Source organism: Nicotiana tabacum, chromosome 9 (assembly GCF_000715075.1).
Source record: "Nicotiana tabacum cultivar K326 chromosome 9, ASM71507v2, whole genome shotgun sequence".
Taxonomy (NCBI): Eukaryota; Viridiplantae; Streptophyta; class Magnoliopsida; order Solanales; family Solanaceae; genus Nicotiana; species Nicotiana tabacum.
This window is the reverse complement of record NC_134088.1, coordinates 567,584-590,496: the sequence shown is the minus strand read 5'-3', so window position 1 is coordinate 590,496 and position 22,913 is coordinate 567,584. Positions and strand designations below refer to the sequence as shown.

The 22,913-nt window shown below is 38.7% G+C and overlaps 2 protein-coding genes across 3 annotated transcripts in view; one reads left to right on the top strand and one right to left on the bottom strand.

Annotated features, from left to right (window-relative positions):
* LOC107814376 (bifunctional dethiobiotin synthetase/7,8-diamino-pelargonic acid aminotransferase, mitochondrial) overlaps window positions 1–18,793 on the top strand; it is a 58,124-nt gene extending 39,331 nt beyond the window's left edge. Inside the window, exons 7-16 of one of the 2 annotated variants that reach the window (XR_012694685.1) lie at window positions 11,261–11,355; window positions 12,582–12,697; window positions 12,770–12,916; window positions 14,914–15,047; window positions 15,144–15,275; window positions 15,448–15,582; window positions 16,307–16,419; window positions 17,317–17,510; window positions 18,473–18,548; window positions 18,621–18,793. Coding sequence is in view for 1 of the 2 variants with exons in the window: in XM_075221343.1 (XP_075077444.1) it covers window positions 11,261–11,355; window positions 12,582–12,697; window positions 12,770–12,916; window positions 14,914–15,047; window positions 15,144–15,275; window positions 15,448–15,582; window positions 16,307–16,419; window positions 17,317–17,482 (1,038 nt within the window). In the remaining variant the exon portion in view is untranslated. The remainder of the gene's footprint in view (window positions 1–11,260; window positions 11,356–12,581; window positions 12,698–12,769; window positions 12,917–14,913; window positions 15,048–15,143; window positions 15,276–15,447; window positions 15,583–16,306; window positions 16,420–17,316; window positions 17,511–18,472; window positions 18,549–18,620) is intronic. The other variant, XM_075221343.1, reaches the window with a different exon arrangement.
* A 178-nt stretch (window positions 18,794–18,971) lies between these two features.
* LOC107814377 (large ribosomal subunit protein uL16-like) lies at window positions 18,972–22,613 on the bottom strand. The gene is made up of 5 exons (XM_075221344.1): window positions 22,526–22,613; window positions 21,144–21,418; window positions 20,778–20,944; window positions 20,122–20,203; window positions 18,972–19,890 (listed from the first exon to the last, which is right to left on the bottom strand). The coding sequence occupies exons 1-5, from the start codon at window positions 22,533–22,535 to the stop codon at window positions 19,822–19,824; spliced, it is 603 nt and encodes a 200-aa protein (XP_075077445.1). The 5' UTR covers window positions 22,536–22,613; the 3' UTR covers window positions 18,972–19,821.
* Between the last annotated feature and the right edge of the window lie 300 nt (window positions 22,614–22,913).

Below are 22,913 nucleotides of genomic sequence, written 5' to 3'. Positions count from 1 at the left end.
CTATTTTTACTGGTTAAAGAAGGATCAAATGCAGAACCTAAGAGGACTAGTTCTTCTTTTTTTTTTCTATATTTTCTGATATTCTTTTTGTATCACCTTTTAGTCTAATTTCGAAAAGCCTCTCTTCAGATTGTTCTCCTTTTCTTCCTTAAGGTCTGACTCTAGTTCTGTCCTCAGTCCCTCCACTTATACCCCAAAAAACTGACCTTGCCAGCTCTCAAAAGCACTTAGGCAGAATATTTCAACTAATTCTGCCCATGATTTTCTTTAGTACCCCACTAGAGTATGTTTTCCCCATTACCCCTTGTCTTTTCCTTATTTAATGCTCAACAGGCATGATCAACATATTTTAATCAATCCCTTTTAAGCCTTCCCCTACCATTATGTTTTGTTCACCATTAACACTTAAACAATTCATTAGTTTAATGGTACTTTAGTATTTAGTGGACAGAACCTTCAACTTACCCATTTCTTTTAAACCCCATACTGTTATGTTTCCCATCCCACTATTATTAAACAAATGCCTTATTTTAATGGCACATTAGTACCTACTGGCAGAATTTCAAATTTAAAGTCCAAATTACCCCCTGATGCCCTAAACTATTATCCTACATGAACCCCTTTCAATCTGTACCAAACCCTTCAGCTATAACCAATTCACACTATCAAATTCCTAACAACGGACTCGTAACTTAACTGGACAGATTACAAAACTTCAGTTTTGAAAGACCAGCAGACCTCCTGATGACCAACTAGGCAGGTAATCGACAATATGAATTGCAAACAAAGGGAATCACACACTATAGAACAAGTTTTAATTCACAACAGTTTTGACTAAACCCAACTACTCTCAACATGAGCCTGCAATTAGAGATGAGGCAAAGCAAGTGTCATGAAAAGAAACCTGATTAATAGCACAAGTCTAGATTCAAACAATCATGAACCATTTCCTAAGCATTAGGTCTATTGTACAGGCCAACATCACTGATTAAGGAATCACAATGACAAAGTAATTGGTAGCCTGACCTTAAACCAAACTAACTGGACACAAATTAGATCAGTTCTTGACAAGTTCAACTCGCAAACTGGCCCAAATTGGAACTTTAAACTACTGACCATAATTCAAACGGGAAATTCATGCAAATTTATAGAAGAGGAAGGGACTGAGTAAACAAACGGAACTGCAAGAGTGAACAATCAAAACTGGACGTAAAAGACTTACCCGAATCACAACTCGATTAAAAACCTCGAGGATCTTCCCACTTTCAAGCCGAGACGGACTTTAACCATGTGTTTTCGAAGGAAAACAGCATGGCTAAAGTCAGTCTCTGACTCAAAATTCATGGAACCTAGCCTGCCTAACTTTGATCTGGAATCCGAGCTGCCCCACGATGATTTGAAAATAATTGATCAAGGATTCATGGTGAGGGGGTCCAGGAGATCACAGGGTGTGAGTTTGGGGGCTATTGGGTAAGCTAGGGTTTTGCTCGAATCTTCAATCGAAGATTCGAGGAGCTACAGTATGATTCGAGGCTAATGGAGTGTGGAATCGGAGGAGGGGAGCAGGGTGGTTCAGGGGTGTAATTCTGGGGTTGTATGGCCACTGTCCGCCGCCGTGGGCGATTTCCGGCGGGCGGAAGGCGGTGGTGTGTGTTTTGGTCTCTGAAGAGACGAGAGAGGGGTGGGGGCTCTAAGGGGGTGGGGTTCGTTTGGATCCCTTATATACGTACGTGGGGGTTGGATCCAAGCCGTTCGATCAAGTGAGATCAATGGCTTGGATCAATTCCCTTATAGTAAACGATGTCGTTTGGTTTCGTTGGGGGACTGGGTCGATCCGGGGACAAATGGGTCGGGTTGTGGGGATTGTGCTGAGGCGTTGGATCAAAACGATTCAACGGTTGGGATTTGTTGATCCTGAAATGTTGTCGTTTCGATTGAGCTGATGGCAGACTGGGTTAGGACGGGTATTGAGGTGTTTGAATTGGGCTGTGAGGATTTGGGCCTTGGGGATTTAAATTAATTTGGGCCCAATTCTGATTTCTTTTCTATTTTTTGTTCTTTTCTACTTATTTCCTTTTTAATTCCTAAATTACAACCAAAATCCTAAATTAAATCATAAAATCGACAATTAACTTAAAATATTAACTCTTAATAATAATTATCACACGAAATTAAAAACCAATAAAGATAAAATCACACAATTTGGACATTAAATGCTAAAAATGCAAAGTACATATTTTTTGTGATTTTTCCATTTTGTAAAACAAACTTGATTGTTTTATTAATTCCTAAATTGTAAAATTAAATCCTAAATGCACAGACAACATATATATTTTTTTTGTATATTTTTTTTGTATTTTTCCTTAATTAAAATAAAATAAACATGCCCAGCCAAATACAAACAATTAACTAAAAATGCCACGAAAAATTCTCAAAATTACACACAAAGGAAAATTGTTTTATTTTGAATTTCTGGGAGTAATTCTCGTAGGGCAAAAATCACGTGCTCACAGGGCTGTATTTGCAAAAACAACCCCTGTTTTGTTACGGATTTTACGAATTTGAATTTTCAAAATTAACCACTTTGTGTTTTTGGAAAATGTGTCGATTTTTGACTATTTGTCCTCAATTTGCGTGCAGAATGAGCACCGTTGAGAATGTACCTTTTCGGGTCGTAGATGAGATTCTGTTAAGACTCCACATGTGGTGGAATGACCTAGGGGAGGTCAGCAAGCATTCCGTGACTAAAGCTTTTGTTAGCGGAAACGTAAAAGAAAGAACACAAGATTTAACGTGGTTCGGATCAAAATAATCCTACGTCCACCAGAGAACAATTGCCCTTTTAATATTAACAAAGGAAGGGGAGATTTCCCAATTACACTTAAGAGAATTTCTCTCTTAACTCTCTACTCACTACAATGTATTGTATTATTTTGGGATGATTTCTACAAGTGAAGGAGTGCATCTATTTATAGAGGTAAAGACCTCCTCTTGATGTCATTGGTGACATCAAACTACCTCCTCTTGAAGTCATGGGTGACATCAAAGGAGGAAACTTCCTCCTAGCATCCACACCAACTCTTTCCACCAACTCTTCCAATTGGCATGCCATTGTTGACTAAACATAAACCAACATTTTCAGCATGCCATTGTTGACTAAACATAAACCAACATTTTCAATCTCCACCTTGGTTTGCGTTTCGAGCGTGTGAACAACTCTGGCCAAAACTTCTAAGCTTACTGGGCAACCCCGTTGTAAGAAACAAGAAGAATCAAACCATTGTTGAACATACCACCTCCACCTAGCAACTGTTCTCTTCGGAGTTGCATCAGTTGATGCACACCCCCGCCAAGTCCTTGCAGTGTGCAAACTTAGCGAGCGGGACTATCTTGGTCAACGTGTCTGCAGCATTATCGTCTGTGATAACCTTCACGACCTTGATAATTCCCTCATCAATAACATCTCGAATAAAATGAAATCTGACATCAATGTGTTTAGTGCGCTCATGAAATCTCTGGTTTTTCATTAGATGAATAGCACTCTGACTATCACATCTAAGAGTTGATTCCAACTGAACCAAACTCAATTCCGCTACTAAACTTTTCAACCAGATAGCTTCCTTTACCGCCTCCGCTGTTGCCATGTATTCTGCTTCTGTCGTAGACAAAGCGATAATCGACTGCAGAGTCGACTTCCAACTGACGGTACTGCCAACGAGGGTAAAGATGTATCCAGTTGTGGACCTTCTGTCAAGATCTCCTGCATAGTCAGAATCCACATAACCGAGAATTGAAATACCTGTACCACTTTTTCGAAAAGTAAGACCAACACCAGAAGCTCCTTTGAGATATCTCAATATCCACTTGACAGCTTCCCAATGCCTCTTTCCTGGGTTGGACATGTATCTACTTACCACACTTACAGATTGAGCAATATCTGGACGTGTGCATACCATAGCATACATAATACTACCAACTGCACTGGCATAAGGAATCTTTGACATATGCTCCACCTCATCCTCGGACTGAGGCATTTGTGACTCTGAAAGTTTAAAATGAGGAGCTAATGGTGTACTTACAGGCTTGCACGTTTGCATATTGAATCTCTCGAGAACCCTTTCAATATACCTCTTCTGAGAAAGATGTACAACATCGTCTTCTCTTGAAATCTCCATACCAAGGATTTTCTTTGCAGCTCCTAAATCCTTCATGTCAAATTCCTTACTCAACAGTTTCTTCAAAGCATTTATCTCTGTAATGTTGTTAGCAGCAATAAGCATATCATCAACATACAACAGTAAATAAATCATTGAGTTACCAGACATCTTCTTGTGATACACACAGCTATCAAATGCACTCCTTGAGAATTCATGTGTAGTCATGAATGCATCAAACCTCTTGTACCACTGTCTAGGGGATTGCTTCAAACCATACAAAGACTTCTTTAGTTGGCATACGTGATCTTCTTTTCCCTCAGCTAGGAAACCTTCAGGTTGATCCATATAGATTGTCTCTTCTAGATCACCGTGTAAGAAAGCAGTTTTGACATCAAGCTGTTGAAGCTCCAAGTCAAATTGTGCAACCAATGCTAGTAGCACGCGAATTGAGCTATGCTTCACGACCGGAGAGAAAATCTCATTGTAGTCAATTCCCTCCTTTTGGCTGAAACCTTTTGCAACCAATCTCGCCTTGAACCTAGCATCTTCCACTTCAGGAATTCCCTCTTTCTTTCGGTAGACCCACTTGCATCCAACTGTCCTCTTCCCCTTTTGTCTTTTCACTAAGGCCCATGTCTGATTCTTGTGAAGAGACTCCATCTCTTCAGTCATGGCTAACCGCCATTGTGCAGCATCCTTGCAAGAAGTTGCTTCAATATACGAGGAGGGCTCCAGATCTTTAATCTCTTCTTGTGCAGCTACGAACGCATATGCAATCAAGTTTGCTTGATTTATAAGGCATTCCGGTTCTCGTGTCTGCCTCTTCTCCCTCCCCTTCGCAATTGTGTATGGTTCATTGACAACAAGTTCTTCAAGGCCTACATCTTCTGACTCATCTTTAACCTGAGTCTCTTGATCCTTTTCCTTGGCAAGCTCCACCGGAAGCTCCACCTGCTCGTTGTTCTTGTTTCCTGAAAACTCCACGGAAACTTTACGGGGATCAAGTATAGAGGATTCATCGAAGGTGACATCTCTACTAACTATAAATTTGAGTAAAGACAAACACTAAAGTTTGTACCCTTTTACTCCATCCACATACCCTACGAATATGGCCTTCTTAGCCCTTGGTTCAAGCTTTCCTTCATTAACGTGATAATAAGCTGGACACCCAAATACTCGTAAGTATGAATAGTTAGAGGGTTCACCTGACCATACCTCATTCGGAGTCTTAAAGTCAATTGCCGATGCTGGAGATCGATTGACAATATGAGCAGCAGTGTGAACTGCTTCAGCCTAAAATACTTTGGACATTTTGGCTTGTAGGAGCATACAACGAGCCTTTTCAAGAAGAGTTCTGTTCATTCTCTCGGCAACTCCATTCTGCTGTGGGGTATGCCTGACAGTCCTATGTCTTGAGATCCCATAAACTTTGCAGAATTCATTAAACTCTTCATTGCAAAACTCCAAGCCATTGTCTGTGCGAAGATACTTAATTTTTCGCTCCATTTGATTTTCAACCAAAATCTTCCACTCTTTAAATACTTCAAAAGCATCACTTTTTGCCTTCAAAAAATACACCCAAACCTTTCGTGAGAAATCATCAATAAAAATGAGAAGATACCTTTTTCCGCCCTTCGATGGAAGTTTAGAAGGACCCCATAAATCTGAATGGATGTAGTCTAGCACTCCTCTTGTCTTGTGTTTGCCAGTGCTGAAGCTGACCTTCTTCTGCTTCCCTAGAACACAGTGCTCACAGAAGTCAAGTGTGATGATCTTCTCACCTTCCAAAAGGTTACGATTGCTCAACATCTCCAGTCCACGTGCGCTCATATGACCCAGTCTCATGTGCCATAGTCTTGTCTTGTCATCATTAGATAATTGCACTGTAGATGCATTTGCAGAGCCAACAATGGTGCTTCCGGCCAATGTGTAAAGGCCGTTCTCCAGCTTGCCTTTCAGCATGACTAAAGAACCTTTAGTCACCTTCATAGTTCCTGGAGTACCCAAGGAGATCAAATTCTTCTTCAGATCAGGAACATGACGAACTTGTGTAATAGTCCTCACGATTCCATCATGGCAGCGAACCCGAACTGAGCCAATGCCAACTATTGCACAAGTTGCATTATTGCCCATTACTACGGTTCCTCCACTTTTCTCGTAGCTGCTAAACCAGTCTTTTCGGAACGTCATATGCAGAGTGCAAGCAGAGTCTAACACCCATTTGTTTCCATAACTACTATTATTATTACACGATGTTGTTAGTACATAATCATTATCAAAATCATGTACCTGTTCAACTGTGGATGCACTCACCTTTTCCTTGGACTTTGACATTGGGCAGTCTCGTTCAAAGTGCCCCTTCTTGCCACAACCCCAACACTCTGTATTCTTCTTGTTCACACGAGACTTTGATCTGTGCTTTGATTTGCTCTTTCCCTGTTGGCTAGTCCGGCCTTTCACAAAGAGCTCACTTGCCTGGTCATCTCTATCTCCTTCAATGTGCCTCCGCACATCACTAGAGTTAAGTGCCTGCCGCACTTGCTCAAGCTTGATAGGCTCCTTGCTATACATCATTGAATTCTCAATATCACGATATCCTGAAGTCAATGAAAATAGCAAAGCACATGCAAGCGTCTCCTCCTCCTTTTAATTCCTGCAATCTGTAAGTCCATGACAAGTTTATTGAACGCATCTAAAGGATCTTGTAACGAAGTACCTGACCCCATCTTAAATGTGTGAAGACGCCGTTGTAACAACATCCTTGTTGTCACTGATCGGTCTTGGTATAACCCTTCTAGCTTTTCCCATAACTGTTTGGCCGTCTCTTCGGTACCCGTACTCACTTCACAAAGCACGTTAGGTGCAAGGGATAGTTGGATTGCACTCAATGCATCCCCTTCAATCTTCTCCTTGTCGGGAGCTGATATATCCGTAGGATACTTTCCGTCAATAGCATGGATTGAACCTTCCCTCCGCAGTAACGCCATCATCTGGATCTTCCAGATATTGAAGTTGTTGCGTCCACTGAATCTATCAATTTCAAACTTCATGGAACTCATATTTGCTTGTTCTTCCTCCTTGGATCGTTAAAGAATCCTGTCGCTCTGATACCAATTGTTAGCGGAAACGTAAAAGAAAGAACACAAGATTTAACGTGGTTCGGATCAAAATAATCCTACGTCCACCAGAGAACAATTGCCCTTTTAATATTAACAAAGGAAGGGGAGATTTCCCAATTACACTTAAGAGAATTTCTCTCTTAACTCTCTACTCACTACAATGTATTGTATTATTTTGGGATGATTTCTACAAGTGAAGGAGTGCATCTATTTATAGAGGTAAAGACCTCCTCTTGATGTCATTGGTGACATCAAACTACCTCCTCTTGATGTCATGAGTGACATGAAAGGAGGAAGCTTCCTCCTAGCATCCACACCAACTCTTTCCACCAACTCTTCCAATTGGCATGCCATTGTTGACTAAACATAAACCAACATTTTCAGTATGCCATTGTTGACTAAACATAAACCAACATTTTCAGCTTTAGATGGGCTCACCGGTCTTCTGAAGATTAAGCCCAGGGTTGATCTAATTGAGGCCCTGATACCATTTTGGGACCCGACACACAATGCTTTCCACTTCCCCGACTTTGAATTGACCCCTACACTGGAGGAGATAGCAGGTTACACTGGTTTTGACGGGAGTCTTAGGCACCAATATCCAGTAGCACCCAGAACTGTGACCCCTCATAAATTTTTGGACCTTCTAAGCATCAATCGGCAAGTTAAAAATGACAATTTGGTCGAAGGTTTCTGTACATTCCACTTCTTGTATAGCTGATATGGGGACCCACACGGATTTGAGGCTCCAGACACTGGCTTGAGTCACCAGGGAAAGAAAAACAAGTGGGAAGCACTCAGAGGTTTAGCCTTCGTAGTCGCATCCCTAGGCACACTGATATGCCCGAGGAGTGACAGACACATAGAATTGGGACGTGCAGGAATGGCTGACTTTATGGTCAAGAAGGTCAACGGTACTCTTATACCGATGATTCTCGTGGAAGTCTATCAAGCTTTAACTGCCTGTCGAGCTGGTGCAAAAATTCTTTGAAGGTTGTAATCTGCTTTTGCAAATGTGGCTGGTGGAACATCTCTATTTCGCCAGAGGTACATGAACTACGGATTAACCGAACTCAGTTGCATTGAAGAGTACGAAAACAGGATAAACAACTATGAGTTGCCGGAGGGTACTGAAGCATGGTTCACATATCTGGGTTCTTTAACCGCAAAGCAAATTAAATGGACTTTCAGTTGGCTCCCGGTTAACGAGGTTATCTACAAGTCTGCCGAAGTGTGCTTTCTCTTATTAATGGGTCTTCGGAGTATTTACGCCAATTAGGAAGGTATCAAACAGTCCTTCATGGCGAAGATCTGAGCGCACAGGTTATTGAGGTAAGCTCAGGGGCTGTATTCCCGGAAGAAAAGGTTCGCCGGGTTTGGCACCAATGTAGGTTTCTGGAGCCGCAGACTCAGCTGCAGGATTTATCTTTTGGTGAGGTAGAGTCTAAAAAACACGACATCGTATGGCAAGAGAGCCTGGGTCGATCAAGAGCCAGAGCAGCCCGTCAAAAGGCCCCATGTCCAACAATTCACTGACGGAGCACAAGAACAGTAGGTCTTGTTAGCTAAAGAGTACGAATACCGGGCCATCATACCGGGCTAAAGAGTAGGGAAAACGAAGCCCTCCGAGCTCAGACCTGGAAAATGAAAATAGCCGCCGAAATGCTAACAAGAAGTGAGAGGGATGAAAGGATCATAAGCAACCTAAGGCGAAAAGTGCATGATTATGCGGCCGATCTGGCAAAGGCCGAGGAAGACTTGGCAAAAGCTCGAGCAAAGTTGGTGATACGTGCAGAAGAAAAGGCAAGGTCAGCCCACCAATTAAAGCAAAGATATGATAGAGAAGTCACGATATTAAGGAAAAAGCTGGCCGCCCTCAAAAATGAAATGGTTCAGTAGACAAAGGACTTCAAAACAGAAAGAAAACATTGTTATGCACTGATTTACCAATTGGAAGAGAGCATGCAGAAGTTGCAAGACTAAAACAACACAACCATGCAGGTGCTGGAAGCCTGTGCACAGCAAATTGGACGCTTGCTACAAGAAAAGGGTGCCATTAAAATGAGAATCAAAGAAATAGCCGATTACGCTGCAATGAAATGCAATGAATGTGGGGGTATGACCAGTTCTATGTTTTTTGCTTCAGTGTTGTCCTTCACTCGCCAGGTGATGGCCGATCTAGAGCTCCTTCAGGAAGAGATTGCACGCAGGCGCGCGCCGAGACCGGCTGATGTCCCGCGTGCCTCAGGAATAACATTTGAGGCCCTTCTGTATTCATGATTTTTCAGCTTTTGAGTATGTATTTTACTTTTTCTCGAGTCTGTTTGTCCTTTCATCCATGTCGAGTCTGTTTGTTGTTTTGTTTTGAGTCTGTATGTTTCCCTTTTCTTCGTCATCAATATCATCGAGTCCTTGTAACAGAAAAACCAAAAAGATTTTTATTAATGAAATATTGAAAACCCCCAAAAAAATTTCTTTACTTTCATTTTGCATTTATTCCCCTAAACTACGTAATGGTCCGATTCATGTTGTGTCATGATACGTAGGCAATCCCCATCATTTTGCATGCGGTATCATGATATGTAGGCAATCCCCATCGTAGGGATCTGTTGAGCGTATGAGTCTCGAGTAACACGAGTTATGTCTGGCTGAAATTGCGGGCCCTGGAAGGTGAATGTTGAAGGCTCAAAGCATGGCCTGGGCACGGTTGGTTGTGCCATAGTGGTGCGGTGAACAACGTTGAAGGTACCCCTGAAAATGGTGCCTAGGGGCCGACCTCAGAAGACATACCGGTAAAGTCGGATGACATAGTAGGGTACTCAAACGGGACAAATGGGTTGGTCATGGGGATGTTGGTGATTCCACCCGTCCTGGGGATCAGCTCGGAAAAATCAGGATCGTACTTGGTAGTTCTCTACCATTGGACCAGGCATCCCACATTTTCAATATGCGGAGACGCATCCTTTTGTTTTCTTCAACAGTGCCCGATTTAGGTTGTGACACAACGAGTGTACCATTATCCTCAGGATCGATAATGAGGAGACTGCTTGCTGAAGACATTGAGACTCTTCCTTTTGATATCCGATTTCTTGCTCGCTTGACTAGGGAAAGAAAGATTAAAAGATAGGAATTGTTCTAGTTGAAGAATTAAGGAATATTGATACTATCTTTATGTACTAAAATGAAAAATGGTGACAGAACATACCTTTGAGCCACCACTTTACAAACTTTGTGACTTTTATCATGCTCGAATTTTTGGATTTTGATTGGTTTCCTTAGATATATACTTGTCCATTTAGTTTTCGTCACCTTGTTATATTCAAATCAATATTCTAAAGTTTCAAATTTCCACCCTCAACAAAAAAGCATTATTCTAAGATAGGATCACTCCTCTCCCACCACCCTAATATATTACATGCAAAAGTTTTAGTGTTCTATTTACCATCCTAAATTATTTCAAGGGAACAAGATGTATCAATAAATTTTTTTAATACAAGATAACATGAGTTTTGACTTTTGAGTCAACACTTTTTTTTGCTTTATGCATTCATCGATATTCAAAAACATTAGTTCGATTAGTCTGAATTCGCGTCAATTATGGCCTACTAAAGAGGAAGCACTTCCAATCACGTCCAATCCTAGGTTACAAGTTCGAGACATCTAATTAAGATGAAGGGTTCTCATTCATTCCATACTGAAACAACAATTTTCACTTTTTAACAGCTAGAAGCTAAGGATTAGGAAAAGACCATATAGAAATATTTTAAATTACGATGCTACTCTTCCGGCAAGAACAATTTTTTCTATTATAGTTTTTTGGCGAGTTCCGGAAAGAAAACATTTTCCTTCATACCAAACGCACCCAAAGTTGTCAATAAATGAAAGTATCCTCATTTTCACAAATTTGACTGCAACAATAAGTAATAGCAACCATATGCACTGGAAAATGCTACTTTATGTATGGAGCTTTCTGTCATCAACCAGGTTTTAGCCCTCAGAGGATCTTACCATGGCGACACTTTGGGTGCTATGGAAGCACAGGCACCATCACCTTATACTGGATTTTACCAGCAACCATGGTATGGCCTTATCTTTGTGAAAGCATTTAATTATTTCTTTTGGGGGTGAATTCTCATCGATGTAAAAGCATTTTTTTTATTCTTTTGGGAGGTCAAATTTTCATTGCCATTAGATATCATTGGTCCATAACTAAAGAGGATAAGTTAATAATTTTTGTGGGTGACAATCTTTCTGCATGATAATCGAGGCTCTAGAAAAATGGAGCTCTTTTCTTTTGGGCTTCTTTTTCATTTATATAAATCATGCATTTATTGATGGTACTTATATTTTGTCTTTAATTGTCTTTATATCAGTTTTTTTTTATGAAGTAATAGATGATCTTGCTATAATCTTGTTTTTAAGTGTGTGTCTCACACACAAGTATGATTCTCTATGAAGAGAAATTGATCATCTGTACACAAGTGTTTTCCACCCCTACAAAGCTCTTCAGTTTTTCTTTTCGTATAGCCCAGATGAGCTCAAGAGAGCCACTTCCATGCCCTGTCTTGCCTCGCCTCATTTCCTATAAAATGCCCAAATAGGAAACATACTTTTGACTGGCCGGTATCACCCAGTTGACTCTAAAAGGATTTCGTACTATGCACCAGGGGTGATACAATTCCTGCCCGTGAAGGAAGATATGGTTCACGTCAATGTTTTTTCACCCACTTATAGTTTTCTTTGATAAGCCAAATGTTATATGGTATAAATTGTAGATATGGAGTCAAAAGATCCACTTAATTCTGAATAGCTCTTGTTACATGCAGCTCTCTAATTCTAATCATCACAAATCTACTGAATATTGATTTGATATTTCATTATTTCTTGACCTTGAAAGATGTTCATAGTACTGTCTACATGTCTGACATGATCCCCTTGAAGTCATTTGTTGCTCATGATAAAGTGCCAAAACCAAGAGCGATGTGAAGTTCATAATTATCATCCTGATTTTTTGTGAGTATTTGGATACTTCTGTGAGATTAGTATATGAAATTAAAAAGAGAACTTGTACGTTGTACTCTCTCCCAGTGTTTATAGTTGTGAAAGAAACACTTTATGCCTAATGTTGTCGAACTGTGAATCTTCTTGAGTTCTATTCTGCACAAGGAAACTTCAGTGATTTATTCTTTTTCGAACTCAAACACTCGATGTCAAGATTGTGTATGTCTTGCCAGTTAGGGTGAACACCATTTCTTTACCATTTTTTCCTCCATAGGTAAGTATTGAGCATATTGTGAATTTGCAGGTATAAGGGAAGAGGTCATTTTTTAGATCCGCCAACAGTTGCCATGTGTGATGGTGTCTGGAAACTTAGCCTTCCTCAGGAGATTGAAACTCAAAAACCCAATATTGAAGATTTGAGTAAGTGAAGCATAACTTGTGATGTTATTCTTATTCCAATTTCAATACTACAACAATTGGTTTCTTCTTCAGCTTTCAGTTTGCGTGAGAACATATTCAAGGAAAGTCGTGACAATTCAAATCTTTCTGAGATATATCATTCGTATATACGGCAAGCATTACAGCTACTTATGGACTCAAGCGGATCTACTCAGACTGGGGCATTGATTATAGAACCAGGCACGACTTTATCCATAAGCACAAGTTTATTTTTGGTCCTCTTTTTCCCCACCATTTTTCTTTCCTAATTACGTATGCTCATGGTTCATGCATACGTAATTCTAGAGGCATTTACTTTTTTCGATTCTTTCTCTTCCATACTCTTTATTGTATATATATGATTTGCCCTTCCCGCCTCACCTATTAGTTGATGAGCCAGTTGGAGGCCAAACAGAATGAGGAATGTTATAACCCCCCTGGAAGTGAGGGAATTATTATGAGACAACAAAATTTTCTAATTCATGGAATTTTGTGTTATTATGAGATATATCTTAAATAATATATTACACGGACTCTTCAAAATCGTTGCCGCACCCGTGTCGACATGGCATAGGTGTGGGTGTAGGATCCGTATCGGATTTGGTCAACTTACCTTGGGTACTTTGACAACATTCTGTGATAGAGAATATAGATTGATTGGGTATTTGGTTTGATTTTTTGGGTTGTGTCATTATATATATATATATATAAAAAAAATAATATAGTTATATAAAGAATGAGAATGATTTTCTATTATGCGAGATATCTTATGAATAAAATATTGGTGTTTATAAAGAATAAAGTTGTATTAGTTGTAGTTTAATCACTTTAACTAATAGAGATATATACTTTATATGTTGTAATATACATTTATTGGTTGTATCCCAGCCCCCTATCCTCAGTCAGATCCATACCCTCCAATCCTAAATTTATGTGATGAAGTATCCGACCTCTAGAGATATGATTGATTTCTCAAATTTCATTGATGACATGGAATTGGTAGACCTTTCTTTAATTGGAGGCATGTACAGAAGGAACTTGGGGGGGGGGGGGGGGGCAAGATTTTTCTTCCAGGATTGATAGATTCCTCATCTCCACAAGTTGGAATGATGAATTCAGGAGTATTAAGCAGTCTATCCAACAGAGGGTAGATTCAGATCATTTTCCTCTCTCCTTGCAATGTGGTGACTGGGAATACAACAAATCGTATTTCAAGTTTGAAAACTGGTGGCTAGGTGTAGAGGGTTTTAATGATCAAGTGAAGACATGGTGGGATTCTTTTGTAATTGTAGGTAGACAAGATTACAACTTGGCAAGCAAATTGAAAGCTCTGAAAGGAAAATTAAAGGAATGGAATCTAACTAAGCATGGGAATCTGGAGGCCACCAAGTACAATATCCTTAACCAGATCTCAGAGTTGGACATAATTCAGGAGCAGAGAAATTTGAATGACGAGGAAAGTTTTACTGAAAGCAAATCTATTCATGGCATTTGAAGAGGTTGCAAAAATGAGGAGATAGCTTGGAGACAAAGGTCCAGAGCCTTGTGGTTGAAAGAGGGTGACAAAAATACTAAAGAAGTGGTCGGATACTCTAACAGGAATATGATTGGTCTCAAATTTGGAACATATTCCTAGCTCTAACAGGGATACACTGGGTCATGCCAAATAGCACCAAGGACCTGCTGTCATGCTGGAATAAGGTGAGAAGAAGTGCAAGTGAGAAGAATAGTTGGGATCTGATTCCTGCCTTCATATGGTGGACTATCTGGAAAGAGAGAATTTCAAGATGTTTTGAAGACAATGCCAGCTCAATTCAGAAGATAAAAATGAACTGCCTACCATTATTTCATTTTTGGTTTAAACAAGAATACACAGTGGACACAGTAGCTTTAATAGATGTTCTAGGGACTCTGTAAGAAGATAGGAATTTTTGTTGTATATTTTGGTCCATTTCTCTGTAATTATGGCCAACACAGCCTTTGTGCTTCTGAATATAAAAATTGTTACCATCTCAAAAAAAAAGTATCCGACCTCTAGATCTGCACCCGGACCCGAGTTCGAGCAACATAGGTGTATGATATTCTTAGTGACTTTCTTGAATGTCAATTAATGACATAATTATTGAGTTTATTCCACACTATTCGTAATGATTCTTTTACTTTCTATGACGATTCCTTTTACTTGCAATTATTTACAGTGATACAAGGTGCTGGAGGAATGGAAATGGTCGATCCACTATTTCAGAGAGTACTTGTTAAAGAATGCAGAAGTCAAAAGATTCCTGTTATTTTCGATGAGGTTTTTACGGGATTCTGGCGTCTGGGAGCAGAGGTTTGTTTGCTAAATCACTTTGCGGTTCTTGCCAGATTACTTGATGTATCATTTCTCTGGTTGAGGAATTTCATTTTGTATCTTTTGCTTTTTCAGTCTGCCACGGAGTTTATCTTCTGTAAGCCAGATATAGCCTGCTATGCCAAGTTGATGACTGGTGGCATTGTGCCCTTGGCTGTCACTTTAGCATCAGAAGCTGTATTTGAAGCATTTGTTGGAGATTCAAAGGTATATCCATCAGTGTTTACTGTCTATATGTCACGTATTCCTTTTGTTCTAATAGGCTTGTCAAGTATTTGCTTTTCATGAGCAAAAACCATCAGTGGTTAAGCCCAATTCAAGCTCTCAAACAAAACTAAGATCATATGATTGGTGGTGTAACCTCATTCCTTTGCTTCAGCTCCAGGCTCTCTTGCATGGTCACTCTTACACTGCACATGCAATTGGTTGTACCGCAGCTGTAAAGTCAATCAAATGGTTTAAGGACTCCAAAACAAATCCTAATTTGACATCTGAAGCCGTGATGCTCAGGGAGGTATGTGAAAATTCAGTGAGTGATAAATATTTTTGTACTTTAGTCACTGGGATTATGCACATTGTTGATAGAACGATAATTAAGTATTCATTCACTTGCTGTTCCCTAAAACAGTTTCACTTGTGAAAATTTCCTAATAACAGTTTTCTTCTCTCCTAGGCTGTTTTGAGGGAAACATGTAAATATCCTTGTTTCTGTCTATTCAGCACAATGTCCTTAGATGAATAAAAACCTCTTTGCACAAATAATTGGAGCCATCAAAGCTGAGAAAGCATACTAGTCCAGAATATTAGTAGCATACATTATAGCACCAAGTGTGACTTTGATTGACTTTAAAAATCATCATATAGGTTTCGCCATGTTACACGGATCCTTCCTATACCTTGACGTACCTGTATCATCTGGGTTTGATAAGGTGTGGGTACTCCATGCAGATTCTTCATAAAAACACACAAATATTTAGCAAGAAACCTGATGTACCCATACTGGATACTTCCATACAACTGTACTAGAAAGTATCCAGTCATCACATTCATCCAATTTCTACTATTATCCACCGATTAAATTTGAACAAAAAATGAGGAAAGATAGTACAGTTGCACTAGGTGACCTTGTAAATAATTTGTAAGGGACCTGTTATAAAGGATGAATTCCCAACATCTTGCTTTTGATCATGTTGCTTGTTCTCCCACTCTCCTTTCCATCATTTCTTCGGTGTTTGCAGCTGTGGGATTCAGACTTGGTGAGACAGATTTCCTTACTTCCAGCAGTGCATAGAGTGGTTGTGTTGGGGACTCTATGTGCATTGGAACTTCGAGCAGAAGGCTCTAACGCGGGGTATGCGGTCTGTTGTTTTCTCGTAAATTAATAGTTCTGACTTCTGTATTAGTTCTCATTGACAATGCACCAATTATTTACATGTAAAATCTTAATGCTTACCTTAAATACCATATTAAAGTGCAGAATCTCTGGTAGACATGTTAGGCTTTTTGTAATTAGGTAGATCAAGATTGGTCTACTATATTCCCTGTACATGTGGTTATGCACTGCCTCAGTGCATTTTTAGTAATACAAATGTTACCATTCTCAAAAAAAAAACACATATGAAAGCTGTAATAAAGAGCTCCACTTAATTAAGGAGCTAATTTTCCTTTTTTGTGAGCTCAATTATAATATCCTTGTACTGTATTTTTGCATTGACTTGATGCTAGGCAATGAAACTTTTGCTTCATTAAAAAACATAAAATAAAGAGCTCCTCCTAAGAATCATATATAAGCTTATTTCATGAATTCAACCAGGTATAAGAGTGCTTTTTGACGTGTAATTCATTGGACAATAGCCGGCAAAACTTACATGTGGGACTTCTTTTCCTTTTAACCCTGAAGTACCCAAAGGATTAAGGCCCCATTTGGACAACATTTGGTTGAAGGAAAAAACGAGTATTTGAAGTTGCAAAAGAGTATTTGGAGAGTTTGTCTTTGGACTTGAATTCATTTAAAAAAATATAAATTGAAGTTCTGGGAGTGAAAACATCACTTAAAATTCTCCTCAAACTAGTTTTTCAACTTCAAATTCTCTATTTCAAGTTGAACAAAGTTAACACTGATTTGCAAATTTTATTTCTGTTCAAACATCTTTGCAGATAATATTTTGGCTTGTTCTTATCTCCAAGTCTTCATTCCGTGTTTCCAATTTTGATACTTCTGAAGCTCATTTTTTCTCAAAACATGCAGGTATGCTTCACTGTATGCCAGATCTCTCATTCAGAAGCTCCGTGAAGATGGCATCTATATGAGGCCTCTTGGCAATGTCATTTATCTCATGTGTGGGCCTTGTACATCTCCTGAGAGTTGCAGCAACTTACTAAACAAGGTGTATAGAAGACTTGAAGAGCTCTAAACCAGTGAATCTACGTCAAGACTAGATGGTAATCCTTCTGCTGTCTTTAATGGTTTACTAGCCATCTTGAAATCTATTCAGCCTGCTTCTTGCCTTCTAGACCCTGTAACTTGGAGCTCAGGATTACAAATTGTCACTCCTTTTCTTCTTGTTCTTAGTCTTTTTTCATAAGCTAGAGTGAAACATATCAATAAAAAAATAAAAGCAGGATCCATTCTGGCGCGATCTTTCAATCAACTCCTAAAAATAGAAAACGTATGCAGCAAAGAACTAAAAAGGCCCGAAAGCCCTAATTATTACCGAAACAAATAGAGAATGTTGACTGAAAAAAGTCTTCTTTCGGATTTAGCATTCTTTGCCTCTCCGACCAGGGGGAAGACTAACTTAGCCATACCCGGCATAACTACCACTTGTTGATTGTTTTGTTTCACCTAGACCTAGAGTTTTGACTTCTTATTGTCAGTAGAAATCTAGAAATCTGAGAATTTGATTGGACATCCTCCTTTTATAATAACCTATTACAGCTCTACATTTTTAAACATAAAGTGAACTTTACAGAGAAGCCAATCTAAGAAAATTTTTCTTCTACCAAAAGGGCATCTCACCAAACATATTAATCTGCGTAGGATTGATAGGAAATGGAGGAAATTCACCAAGTCTTTGAATAAATTCGCTCATTCCGAAACCACTCAAAAACCCATTTCACGAATTTTCAACGCCTCGAAGGAAACTTGTTTTTTGTCGTATCATTTTTCGTTCAAATGAACCGCATTGGTGTAAGGATTTGATTCAGACTTTTCAGTATTTAGTTATCACTTATCTGCCATTTGTGGCCTTTGCATTCAAGGTCTATCTGCCGTTTCTCCTCTTCCTTACTGTTCCATCTATATTGTCTCCTGATACAACAAAACACACAAAACCATATTGTTTCTGAATCATGACATCTTGTTAGCTGCTTCAGTAGAAATTTTTTGACCTGAAATATTGTAGATTAGAGAAGAGGCATTCAAATGTACTAGTTCACATATCACCCTACTTCTGTGCGGAAGGAGATTAGACACTGCAGGTTAAAATCAAAACTTGTGTTATTATTTTCTTTCTTTTTTAACTTTAAAAACATATTTTGGCTTTGTCGCAGGCTTGTGGCAAAAACTGTGAAGTTCAATGTGTTGAAGGTGGGGAAAAGAAAGCATTTTACAGGACTAGAGCTTAGTGTCTGTAATTTTGTAGTTACATTCAGAGATTAGAATTATGATGAGAACTATACTTGACACCAACCAACTCTGAATTTTAAGGATTTCTTTATTTCCAGCATCGCATATTAAATTAACTTCAATTATGCAACAAAACTAATAACTTGTGCCATATGTAAAGGAAAAAACAATCATCTACAGATTTCTGTCAAGGGACACCAGGCTCAAATATATAATAAATTTACGACTAGGAAAAAATAATATCGCCATAACTCATGCTTCCATATATTATATAATAACCGAAAAAATGTGTGTATGTCATATACAAATTTTATACACTTTTTCGGATACTGAATGTAAATAGTTTCTGGGGGCTAAATGTGATAATGCTCCTATATTATAACTCAAGAGATATTACACTACTAATAGCTGTATAATTAACACGAATATACAGAAACCACCAACAATATCCCTCAAAGAAACAGACTAAGAAACACCCCTAAACATGCACCAAAGGCCAAGAAATACATAGCTGAAGAAACCATCCTAAACTACTCTAACTGATCTGCTGAAGATCTGTTTGATGGGAAGATATTCACCAATTTCAGTATATTATATTTTCTGCTGAGGACATGGCCCTTGATAGGGAATTATGGAGGTCGAGCATTAAGGTTGTAGGTTAGGGGAGAGTGTGAATATTTCTACAGCACAATAGAGTGAGACTATCCAGTTAGGAGTTAGACTAGGAATGTCATTGGTCGTCTATTGATGCAGGGCTTTACCTTCTAGTTGTACTATACCAACCATCTATTTCGTATTTCGTATTTCGTATTTCGTATTCTGTATTTCATATCTCTTATATATTGTTGTTATTTTTATTATGCATTTTTATGGTACTAATATATCATCTCCTATTGTTTTTTTTTAGCCGAGGGTCTCCTGGAAACAGCCTCTCTACCCTTAGGGGTAGGGGTAAGGTTTGCGTACATATTACCCTCCCCAGACCTCACTTGTGGGATTATACTGGGTCGTCATTGTTGTTGTTGTTGTATATTTTCTACAGAGCTAAACTACACTATCTACTAAATAACACATGATATACTCAGTACCCTTCGTCTCGACGTATCACATGAATCATGATAAGTTTCAAACAGTCCCAGGTAAAAATGCTCGTCCTGGTTCTCTGGCAGCTAAAGGTCCATGGCACCCAAGAAGCTGCAAGACAACAAGTACGGAATCAGCTATATCTACCCAAGAATTATTTCATGTTATTTAAGTCTTTAGGAAATCAGACATGCCTAAAGCTAAAAAAGCCAAGGACATATATAGTAACCATCGGTGAGACACAAATATGATCCCAGACAAGGTACAAACACAAAATTATGTAGCTAACTTGAGATGTTGGTTTAAAATTCTGTATACCAATAACAGAACTGAACGTCGAACCTTAGCGTTGACGCCGTCCGGCACGATCCTTTTCTCGGCTTTCCATTTCAGGTAATCGGTACGTTTGAAAGATGTGAACCCCCTGAAATCCAAGAGAATGTGTATTAATATAAGCACCATATCAATAAGAATACATACTAAAAAGGAGAAGAGTGCCTAGATTTTTCATAATTATGTCTCTTCTCGGAGTCCTTAATACAAAGCTTCAAATTGGAAAATTTTGATACTTTACACAGACTATGCTGTTGCAATTGCGGTAGAAGACTAAGAAAAACATGAAATACAGCTACCGAGATAAAGGCAGCTCAGTGCACTAAGCTCCCGCTATGCGCGGGGTCCAGGGAAGGGCTGGACCAAAGGGTCTATTATATGCAGTCTTACCCTACATTTCTGTAAAAGACATGATTAGATATTGAATGCCAATAGTTGTTCTACGACTAACTATAGTCGTTCCACGAGTACATCACGAGGAACACAGCTTAAACGAAGTTGAAATGCTATATATAGATAGTATGAAGTCGATACTAACGCAGCCAATCGAATAAGCAAAACTACAAAAAAGCTAATTTCTTTATGAAACATATAAGTGAGAGCCTGCTAAATTAGACAACCATATGCAACAATATAAGAAAGATCAGAAACATATAAAGCAATACCATTTACTGCTAACAATAATTTTCTGCCGACCAGGAAACTTGAACTTTGCACGACGTAAAGCTTCTTGAGCGTGATGACTGTTTGAATCCCTGCACCTAACAGAAAGCAGAACCTGGCCTCCAGCACAGGACAACATTTTGTTTATGCGCAGAACATGGTAAACAACCTCCGCTTCCAACCAAGAGGTTGTGAGTTCGAGTCTCCCCAAGAGCAAGGTGGGAAGTTCTTGGAGGGAAGAATGTCGGGGGTCTATTTGGAAACAACCTCTCTACCCCAGGGTAGGGGTAAGGTCTGCGTACACACTACCCTCCCCAGACCCCAGTAAGTGGGATTATACTGGGTTGTTGTTGTTGTTGTTGCAGAACATGGTAAGGATGAGCTCTGACCCTAAGGTGAAAAGCATCCTTTCCTGCATTCTTTGACATGTACTTATTGCACGCGATACGTGCAGCTTCCAATGCCTCACTAGACACATTTTCTTTCTTCCAACTGACCAAATGAACACAACAAGGAAACTCATCGACCCCCTTTTTCTTCATACCAACGTCGTAAATCCTGATCTTAGGATCAGGCACACCACGACAATACCGCGATTTTGGATAGGGCTTTCCCTTTATTTGACGATAACACCTAGCAGGTCCTACAACCAAAAAAACAAATCCAGTGACCGTGCAAGGAACCATTATACAACACAGGGGCGAAGCCACATGCTTGAAAGGGTGGTCAACTGACCACCCTTCGTCGGAAAATTATACTGAGTATATAGGTAAAATATTAGTTTTTATAGGTATATAACATATATTGAATACTCTTTGTCGGATTTTTTTTTCATTTGAACACCCTTGAAAAAAATTCTGGCATCGCCACTGATACAACATATCAAAAATTTTAAATTTCACCTTGCCACAGGCAAATTGTTTGCTTCAACTTAAATTTTGAAGTGAACTATTCCCATTTTCATTATGTTAAAGGTCAAAAGTGCAAGTTTATAGCAAAAAGTATATTGCTAACATTTATTCCCTTATCAATATCTCCGGAGTCTAATCCACAAAAAGTAAATACTTACGTAATAAAAATAGGCATGTGATGCACTAGACAATAGATTTTCAGTAGAAACATTCTTGATTAGAGTTATGCAGAATCCCAGAGATAAAACCAAGAAGAAAAGCAAAACTTGATAGCAAAGATAAAGTAAGAGCACAGAAAAAACCAAAAGAATTTTTTTTTTAAAAAAGTTCATCCATGTATTCTTTTCCAACTTTTCAAATCGAAACTTGACTAGTAGATAACAGCATAAAAGAAAAGAAAAACATATAGTAAGTCGTATTTGAGCATTGCGTTTTGTAAGTAGTATTTAATGATTTACTGATTGGGATTATAAGAGGCATGTAAAAATTCCAATTTATAAGTCGCATATGATGATTTCGATTATACATCTATGGATTTATAAGTGACGAGATACCTAATAAATAGGAAGTGATGCACTACTCAATAGATAAACATTCTTGAATACAGTTATTCAGAATCAATGAGACAAAAAGAATTAAAAAATAAAAAATAAAACCAAAGCTCCTTCTCCATCTTCAAAAATCCAAACTTGACAACTAGATATTACTAGCATAAAAAGAAAAAGAAAAAAAGACACTACAAAAGTTCCTAATCCCAGTTTTAATAGAAGAAAATAAAATATTTCAGACATACATAATATAGGCATTACTGAACAGAAAAGAGGTTTAGAAAACTTTACTTCTTCCCATGGCAGAGTATTGTTACGTTTGTTGTTTCTTCAACTTCCAGCAATAAGCTAAAGCTCATATATAAACAAGAAAACAAAATGAAATTGTTGAATATATCCCATATTTATTATTATTTCTTCCACCGCCTTTTTTAACATTCTGTTGTATTTATCAGTTTTTGTTTAGAACCTTACAAGGTAAAAGATAAATAGTATTTTTAGCAAAAAAAAAGAAGAAGATAAATAGTGTTATAAAATAAAGATCGTAGAGTAAACACTAGTATAGAGAGAAACTGATATATTATTCGAATTCAAAGTGATGTACATAATGAACTGAAATCTCTTCTATTTATAGAAAAAAGGGAGCTGCTGTGTAAGCTGCTACTGCAAGCTGCTGTGT